This window comes from Hydra vulgaris, chromosome 02 (genome assembly GCF_038396675.1).
Source record: "Hydra vulgaris chromosome 02, alternate assembly HydraT2T_AEP".
NCBI lineage: Eukaryota > Metazoa > Cnidaria > Hydrozoa > Anthoathecata > Hydridae > Hydra > Hydra vulgaris.
In genome coordinates this window covers 37502931-37513402 of record NC_088921.1, presented here as the reverse complement: position 1 = coordinate 37513402, position 10472 = coordinate 37502931, and the positions used below count along the sequence as shown (strand labels likewise).

The window sequence follows — 10472 nt, the reverse complement described above, 5'->3', positions numbered from 1 at the left end:
ATATTTAAAAATAGTAAATATAAAAATCCGTGTTTATAAAAAAAGTAAAATGTAAACAAATAAATATAAAAAGACTATTAAAAAATTTATTTTCTTAAAAAATATATTCACAAAAAAAATATATTAAAATTTTTAATTTCCTTGTGTTGAAATCTCTAAAAATAAAAAAAAAGAGAGCTATAAAAAAAATCTTTCATTAATTTATATACAAAATTAAACTAACAAAGTTGAACTTACGAGAACGCGAGTTAACGAGTTTTATTCTTTTTCCTAATCTTTCAACTTAATGTATTGGAAATTTCTAATTGTTTATCTAAAAAAAGAAAAAATACCATTATAGTTGTTATATTGAATTATTGTTAAAGTTTTTTAAGTAAAAAATATTACGTAGCTCTGCTATGTATGGCTTCACTTTTTAAATTTGAATTTTTTTTCCATCTTTTATAATGAAGATTTTATTAAGTAAGTCGCTCTCGTCTATGAATGTTTTATATTTTGTATTATTTATGGTAATATATTCATTTTTTTTACTAAAAAAGTAATTTAAAATTGTTTATTTGATGTATAAATACTGTGTTGTTTCTTTCTAAATAAAAAATATAAATAAAGTTTAAATAAAAAATAACATTTTTTTAAATCAATGCCTATGGTAAGATATACTCTCAGAACATTAAATACTGCGACTATGGCGCGTACAAAAACAACAGTTCCTGGAACAAAAAAATCAATTCAAACACAAACTTCTAAAAAACAGAGTTCAACATCGACACAAACTACAAGCGAGTATTTACCAAGCAATTGCAAAAGAATAATAACATGTTTACGAAGAACAAAAAATAGATATAAAGATAATAAACTAAATCGCAAACTTGGAAGAGTGGGTAAAAAAATAAAACGTTGGGTTCATACTGCCGATTCCTATGTCGATATTAAACATCAATTAGAAGAAGAAAAAAAGGCGAAAAAAATAAATTTTTTAACAAATAATTTTTCAACAAATAATTTGTTTAAATTTTTATAGAAATATTAAAAATTTTTTATAAATAAATTCATTTTTTTGTTTTTTGTCGTATCTTTTGCGATTTTTTTATTTTTTTTTCAAATCAACTTACTTTTTTTTGTTCGTTTGTAAAATGTATGTCTTTTTCTAGAATAATTTCTATTTTTTTTTTCGATTTTTTCTATATTAAATAATCGCTCGAACATTTCTTCGTCGTCTTCGATGGCGATGATAGACTGATTTAGAAACTGTAACGCGGACGTATTATAGAACGCCGTTGTAAAACCACGGTCTCGTTGTCTCATTTTATTTTTAATCTGATTTAGAAAAGTTTACAAACCGGAACGTTTTGATTATTCATAAAAAAACAAACTAATTGGTGTTTTTGTTTACGTTGAAAAAAATAAAACCAAACTTAAATTTTTTCAAGTTTTTTTGTTTTATTTTAAATAGTGTTAAATTTTGTTTTTAAAATTGTTTATACATATATAATAATAATAATAATAATAATAATAATAATAATAATAATAATAATAATAACAATAATAATAATAATAATAATAATAATAATAATAATAATAATAAAAGTAACAATAATAACAATGATAATAATAATAACAACAATATATATATATATATATATATATATATATATATATATATATATATATATATATATTATCATTTATTTATTTTTTCTTGGGTTTTGTTCATATTCAAGTGCGTTAGTCTTTGTTTTATTCTAATCCACTTTATTTTACCCATTTTATATTTATTATATTGGGCCTTGAGCCTGTCAATAAATTTTGATTGATTGATTAATTGATTGATACATACATAAAGTTATTAGTAAAAATATCAAACTGAAATATGACTGCAATAAACAGCCTTAAAACGGCAAGAGACACGATGTTAATTGCATATTCAGAGGACATATTAGATGATTGTGAATTCGCACTGCTCTATGAACTAAACCATTCAAGAGATATATCCTCACTGGGACTACAATAAGTTTAACCTATCGTTGTTGGATGATGCACAGTGTTGGGCCGATCTACGTTTTCGTAAAATTGACTTACCACATTTGCTAAATATTTTCAGGTTACCTGATGTAATAAAATGCTCCCAAGGAACAATCTGTAGAGGAATAGAAGCCTTATGCATTATGCTTAAAAGATTAGCATTTCCGTGTCGCTATACTGATATGGCAAATACGTTTAGAAGGAACCCTACAGAAATTTGTCTGATATTTAACACAGTAATTGATCATGTTTACAATTTGCATAGTCATAAACTATTACTTTGGGATCAACCAATGTTACAATCAAACAAACTTCGAGAGTTTGCTGATTATATTCATCGAAAAGGGGCACCTCCTAATAACTGTTTTGGTTTTATCGATGGAACTGTTCGTAGAATTGCTAGGCCTAAAACAAATCAAAGAATTGTCTATAATGGTCATAAGAGAGTCTATGCACTGAAATTTCAAAGTGTTGTAGTTCCCAATGGCATGATAGGAAACTTAGCTGGTCCTTTTGAGGGTAAAAAACATGATAGCACTATGCTATACGAATCTGGTTTATTGCCACAGTTGCAGGAGTTTGCATGGCATGATGGGAGTCCTTTATGCTTATATGGCGACCCAGCCTATCCACTTCGAGTACACCTGCTAGCACCAAACAGAAGTATGAATGTTACGCCAGACCAACTTGCATTTAACAAAGCTATGAGTGCACAGCGTGTTAGTGTTAAGTGGGTATTTGGTTTAATGACAAATTATTTTAAATTCATAGATTTTAAACAGTCTCAAAAACTTGGCTTAAGTCCTATTGGAAAGGTATATAAAGTTTGTTCATTGTTACAAAATGCACACACTTGTCTCTATGGGAACATTGTTTCAGATTATTTTGGTTTGGAAGCTCCCTCCTTACAAGAGTATTTTCAATAATTTAATTTCAAATCATATTGATACTTCCTTACTTATTAATAGTATTGCCTGTTGTAAATCTTATAGATAGTTATTGATAGTCTTGTTTAACTTTCATGATTCTTTAAAATATACAAATAAAGTAACAAAAATAATTATTTATTCCAAAAAGAAAATGCAAACAATAGTTTTGCTTAACAAAAATATAGAGTTTATTAAAAATAAAAACTAATTACTTTTTTCTAATAACATTTTTAATATTTCTGTTTGTTGAGCTAACATATGATTAAACATATTTTGAATATTATTTTGTTGTTGCTGGGCAAGAATTCTTGCTTCAGCTCTTTCTTCTCGCTCAATGCGCCTATTTTCCTTATCTACTTCCATTTTTTCACGCAAAAATGTCAATGTATCACTTGATGATCTGCGAGAAGATTTTGGAGACTTGTCTTCAATATCAAGGGCTTTTCGCTTCCTTGTTTCTCCAAAACGCTCCATAGCAGTATTTCTTATATCTAAAGCTTTTATACGATCTTCATCTACTGCATTTTTTCTTTCTTTAGATTTTTCATCTTTCTGAGTATCTGTGTCATCACTGATTTCAATTAATTCTTCAACCAAAATATCATATTCAGTTATTTCTTCTCCGCCTTCACCAGAAAGTTTTTTTTCCTTGTTCGCCTGAACACGATGCTTTTTCATATTAATCGATAATCGATCTCGTACTCCTCTGCTTGTAACACAGAAACCATTTTTGTTTAATGAGTCAGAAACCAGCTGCCATAGCTGCCCACGTTCTTTACTTCCAGGCTTTTGTATTAAAACACCTAAGGCTGCCACTTCTCTCATCATCATTATATCTTTTTCAATATTCCACTGCATACATGTTCTAAATAAAAACAGTTAGCTAATCTTTATGCTAATTCAAGTCAAATCCTGATCATAAATTGATTGATAAATTTTGATAAGCATTGATATTTTCATATTGTATTTGTATCAAATGTAGTTTATAAAGTTTATATATTTATAATTGATATATAATTTATATATATATATATATATATATATATATATATATTTATATATATATATATATATATATATATATATATATATATATATATATATATATATATATATATATATATATATATATATATATATATATATATATATATATATACATATATACATATAACTTATGAAATTATATATCAAATATAAATATGTAATTTATATAAACTATATTTGGTACAAATACAATATGTAAATATCAAGCTATTTGATATTTATTCAAATATAATTATATATTGCATGCGATATATAATTATATTTGCATAAAATATCATCATAATTTTATTACATCAATGTAAAAATATATTACCAAGTAAACTAGCAATATCTCTCAAAAGTTGTGACATGCTTAAATTTCAAAACATTTCTAATAAATTTAAAGGTTGAAAAATCTTACAAAACAACAATTTACCTTTTTTGGTTTGAAATTGATAAAGAATATGCAGTATGTGAATTTAATTTCGATAAAGAAGATATAATTTCTGAATTTAAACTCGATGAATTACATGTAATATCCATTTTTAATAAGCCGTTTTGTAGAAGACGCGGAAATGGTTCTCATGAGGTTGAGAACGCGACTTCAAAAAATCAAAACGTTAAAAATTATTCTGCACCAGTCTTATTTTGGGGTTTCCCAAGCACTTTTAACGTTCCCGTCTTGTTTTCTAAATCAGCTTGATGTCTTTTTCAGCCAAATTAAATTCTTGTTTATCTATTATAATGTCTCGTTCTTTTATTTCAATTTCTTGAGAAATTATTTTATTATCCGCAGTAATTTCGGTCATTTCAAACGTTCTTTTTGTAAAGCGTGCTTTTGCCATTTGATTTTGTTAATAAAAAACGCGCTTTTTATATAAAAATTTAATCTCTACAGGTTAGTTTGTACAAAAGAATAAATGATGTAATTTTTTTGATAAAAAGAAAAAGCTGTGTCATGGTAGTTAAACTTAGAAACTTTTAATAACGCTTTTATGTGTAAGATTAAAAAAAGGTGATGTAACTTATGTAATGAAAAGAAAATCCTGTGTCATGGTAGTTACCAAAGAAAGTTTTAATTACAATTTATGTGTAAGATTAAAAAAGATTAAAAAACGAAGTAAACAACTTTTTAAAAAACTCTACGAAGAAAAAAACTCTGCGATAAGTGTTAAAACAACATGTTAAATAAATTCAAAACACCATGAACCAACACGTCGACGTAGCATAGTGCATTCGCTTGCCGCACTATGTTTCAATCGTCATGCCATTAGACCATTGAGGGTTCGATTCTCGTTAAAGGTTTAGAAAGTTTAGAAAGTTCTATGTAAACACAGGGAGTGCTCATACCACTCACTGAACAGGGGGCGCTCATACCTTTCACTGATGTAATGTCTAGAAAGTTTAGAAAGTTCTATGTAAACACAGGAGGTGCTCATACCACTCACTGAACAGGGGACGCTAATACCGCTCACTGATGTAATGTCTAGAAAGTTTAGAAAGTTCTATGTAAATACAGGGGGTGTTCATACCACTCACTGAACAGGGGGCGCTCATAGCGCTCACTGATGTAATGTCTAGAAAGTTTAGAAAGTTCTATGTAAACATAGGGGTGCTCACACCACTCACTGAACAGGGGGCGCTCATACCGCTCACTGATGTAATGTCTTGAAAGTTTAGAAAGTTAGTAAGGACTATGTAAGTAAGTAAGTAAGTAAGATAAAAAACGGCTGTAAAAAAAACAAACACTATAATTATAAGAAAATTAAGTAGGCCTACTAAGAGAAAATAAAGACAGAATAAGTAAGGTAGTGTCAGGGTGACACAATGTTTTTTATGTACTAAAAAAAAAGATATAAAAAAAATACAAGTCAAAAAAAAAACAAGTCAAAAAAAAAAATGGCTGCAGATGATATTGATTTTTCACGTATGATTGTAAGACGAAATTTATTTTCAAAACCTACATTTTATAAAAGTAATTTAAGACCAAAATATACATCTAAATCACCCAAATATACAGTAAATGGAAAATATCCTTTGAATAGAGATGCTTTTTTTGATTTTTTTGATAGATCCTCATTTGATGAAAATGATTTATCTGATCCTAATAATACGGAAATAAGAAGTATAAGACGTAGAAGAGTTAAGAAAAACTTGAAAAAAGTAAAGCGTCAAATTTGGAGAAAAGCTCTGTTGTGTTATCGAAAAACAAAAAGCAAGTATTTAAATAATAAACAAAATTGAGAAAAGAAACGAGTGGGAAAACACATTTATCGTTTTGTTTTAACAAAAGTCGATCATCATAAACAAAGAAACGCAATTTTAAAAAAATGAGACACAGAAGACATAAGAGGAATGGAGGGGTTAAAAGATATGTTTTTATTCATAAAAGACAACCCCCTTATCCTAGAGCTCATCGACCTTTTTTTGGTAGAGGTAAAAAACGTATTGTTAGAAAACGTGGTAAAGGTTTCCTTGGTAACCTGTTAGTAGGTATACCAATACTTGGTGGTGTTTTTAAAACTATATTTTAAGCGGATTAAAATTGTGGATTTTTATTGTACAAAATGAATTCACTGCAAGTGTGTAAACATATACATCGAAGAACGCATAACAAAAAGTACTGCAAGAGATGTTTTATCAAAACGTTTTAACAACATGTAAAAGAAAACATGTTTGATTATATGCTACTGTTAAAAGATATGAAAAAATTTAATAAAAATTCAAAATTTAATAAAAATTCAAAATTTAATAAAAATTCAAAATGAAAAATTTACGAACTGATACAAGTTCAAGAGGTGATCATATTTTAACGTACGAATACAAAAATAGCACTGCAGAAATTATAAGTGGCGACAAAGTGAACGGGCATACAAAATCATCTACGTTTTTAGGCGGTTTAATATTGGATTATGATATTTTAAATAAGTTATATACGATATCTCATGTAAATAAAGAAGTATTTTTTATTGGAAATGAAATACCAAAAATAGATTGCTAAAAAAAATATTTAATAGTGTTTTTTTTGTTGTTTTTTTTTAAAAACAAAACTATAAATTTAATGTTTTGCAAATAAAAATTCATTTGAAAAAAAATGGATTTTAAAACTTGTTTACAAGAATTTTATAAATCGGTTGCTATAAAGAAACTTCTACCTTTTTAGGTAATGATAGTTAAAACAAGTGAAGAAAAATTTTAAATTATTTTTTCGATTGGACGGTAGTAAACAAATTAAAGTAACTCGTTCTAATGACAAAGCTCAAATTGATTTTATTTACGATGAAAATAAACACAAATTTGAAATGTTATATGAAGATTTTGTCAATGTAATCAAAGAGTCATTTGATATTTGGTTACTCGAAGAAGAAAGCTCATTGAAAGATGAATTTTGAAACCTATGTATCAGATTTTTATACCTATCCACAATTAACTTATTTTTATGGTGTAGTATTTGAAGCTTGTAAAACAAAGGATAATTTTTCATTATTATGCACTTTAAAACACGGTTATTCTATTAAAGTAACTCGTTTAAATGATAAATTCAATATTGTTTTTATATATGAAGACGGACAAGAACATTGTTTTGAAATATCCGAAACAAAGTTCATAAAATTTGTTATTAAATCTTGGGGAGGATGGCTTATCGACGAAGATATCGACAGAGACGTTATAGATCTAAGATACGACGAAAGATACGACGAGGAAGAGGAATAGCTGATTTTATTACTCCTAAAAATGTAACCAACGCATTGCAAGTGGGTTCGCTGTTATACAGTTTAAGAAAAGCATGGAAAGGCAAAAAAAAAAAAAACTGTTACAAATGCTCCTGTTGTTACGAAACCTGTTAACCCTTATATGCCGCCGACAAAATATTTGAAGTATATTAAAAAAAAAGAATTTTTTTTTTGTAAAAAAAATATTTAAAAATCTTCCATAGAATAAATATGTACAAATAAATGATTGTTTTGTTTTTCTTCCATTTTTTTCTTTTTATAGCGTTTCATAGTGATTGTCTTTTTTCCATTACAAATAAAACAAACGGTTTTATGTAGAGGTATTTTAGCACTTCTTTTTGTTACACAATTAAAAACTCACACTTCTTGATTGATTGTATGAAACAAGCAATTTTTTAATAGTTTTGTATTTTTTTTATCTCTAAAAACGATAAAAAACAATTCTCCATAACCATTACATGACGAGCATTTTTCTTCAATAATTTCTTGTAAAAGCGTGTGCGATGATCTTTTCCTGTTTGTTTGTATTTAATTCAGTGCAAGCAGCCTTTTTATTTCTTTTTTAATCATGATGTCATCAACTGGATTATCTAAAAATTGATAAGCATTCTTTAATCGAGCAAAGTTGTTCGAACAAATTTGATTTATTTCATTTTGCTGCATGTAATAAATATTTTCCTCGTTCAATGTGGAAGGAATGGCTTTAATATCTAATAGTGATAATTTATCCCACGTGGCTTCGTAATTTGTTCTTAACAACCCAGTGTCTTTTAAATATCTTTTAATTGCATTTTGAGCTAATATTTGATTTTCAAAAATATCATAATCCAAAGGTATTTGTTTTGTTTTCATGGACAATAGATCTCGTTCCAGTTTTTCTTATTTTCTCATATATAAAGGCAATCGCATGTCTTTTTCAAACAGTTGTTTGGCAGTATCATCAAGATATGCAACGAGTTCTTTTTTAATAAATTGAAAAAATGGATATAGATTTAATTGAACTTGTGCAGAAGCATGAAGAGTTGTTACTTCAAAGTAATAATAATTTAAGAACCTGCACAATGAAGGTAAATAAATTTGATCAGTATATAAAACATTTTCACTGCAAAATAAAAGAGCTACAAAATAAGCAGCAAACGCGCTACATAAACTACTATAATTCCATTGAAAAGGAAATTTGTTATATGAAAAAAAAACACATTTTGATTCCAAGTCATCTCACTATATTTTAAAATAAATTTAGTAAACCAATAAAACTCGTGATTTTCTGCTGTCCATTCTGTAGGGAAATGTTTTGTTTGTCGTATATAAGAACTATTATCGATTTCGTTGTAGTTAATATTAATTGTGTTGATTTGTACATTGGTTTTTACTTCTTCTACTGATTCAAGTAAATGTTTACTAAATCTTTAATATTTTGGAATTTGTTGTAATACACTTTCTTCACCTAAACTATCAAAATAAAAAAAATGAGCATTGTCTATTTTAACCAACACTCTCCAATGTTGTCCTGCTTCTTTTGTAGTTTCATTGTTGTAAATAATAAAAGAACCATTTTTTTTCATATTGTTAATAATATGAACACGAGTCTGCTTTTGTCTCAGTTCATCAAAAGCATAAACTGCTATAAAATAATTCTGTATTTTTGAAAAAACGAGACAAAGATTCATCAGTAGCCATTTTTTTTCTTTTTCTTTTTCTAAACTAAAAAAACTTGTAATAATTAGGGTTACAATAGCGTGTAATATATTAACAAATAAAGTTTTTTTATTGTCGGTTCCATCTTTTATAATTCCTTCAATATTTCTTTTAACAGGTTTCTTTTTTAAAGCACCATCTAGTTTTTCTATCAAAGAGGACACGGTAGGTAATACTTTAGTGGTAAAATTATCTACGAAACCATCTGTTTGATTGCCATCTGTTTGATCGAAAGTAGGTCTTATATCTCTTTCTAGCACCAAAATAGTGAGCTTGGATTTGTAGAATTCGGCTATATAATTGTCGTCAACATGTCCTTTTTTCAATTTTTTAAAGTGTTCGAGATAAATAGGACAGAGTTGTGGATTCTCTAACAAATTTTTAAATTTACTGTTTTTAAAACGTTTTTCAATAGCATAAGAATTTAATGTTATTATTTTGGAATCGAGTACGTTTTTTAGAAATTCAATGGATTTTTGATCTGTATAATGATCTTCTTCTAAATGATCAGATGAGGGTGAAGAATTTCCAGATTTGTTTTCTTAAAGCTTATATCTTTTAGATACTTCATCTAGCGTGCATATAGCGCAGTTGTTATGTATTTTTTTAATGATGCTATCAACGTGATTCATTTTTTTTTAAATAAAATGCGTAAATTTTTTTAAATTGTTTTTTTATACTTTTTTATTCATTTTATTAAAAGAATACGCTTCTTTTTTTAATAAAAAATATATTTTTTTTAGTTTTGGATATTAGATATTGAGTATATTAGCAACAATGAATTTATCCTTGGAAAAAACATTGTATTCGGGAATTATGTTTAAGATCGCTTAATGATAAAAAATATTATCACTTTTAAGTAATACCTTGTGTAAAATTGGAAGAATTACCTGAAAAATTCAAAAAAACTTATTATTTTTGTTTAAATAATATTCATGGATTATCATACTATCCTTCTTTTAAATATACTGCCAACATTATATTTTGCAGTTCAGTAATTCATTATTTTAGAGAGCAATTTAATAAATATGAATTTAAATTTATAAAGGCGGTCATATTGAAA

At 26.9% G+C, this 10472-nt stretch overlaps 1 protein-coding gene across 1 annotated transcript; it reads right to left on the bottom strand.

Moving 5' to 3' along the window:
* Window positions 1-3154: 3154 nt before the first annotated feature.
* On the bottom strand, window positions 3155-4553 carry LOC136076508 (uncharacterized). The gene is made up of 2 exons (XM_065789864.1): window positions 4414-4553; window positions 3155-3816 (listed from the first exon to the last, which is right to left on the bottom strand). The coding sequence occupies exons 1-2, from the start codon at window positions 4518-4520 to the stop codon at window positions 3156-3158; spliced, it is 768 nt and encodes a 255-aa protein (XP_065645936.1). The 5' UTR covers window positions 4521-4553; the 3' UTR covers window position 3155.
* Between the last annotated feature and the right edge of the window lie 5919 nt (window positions 4554-10472).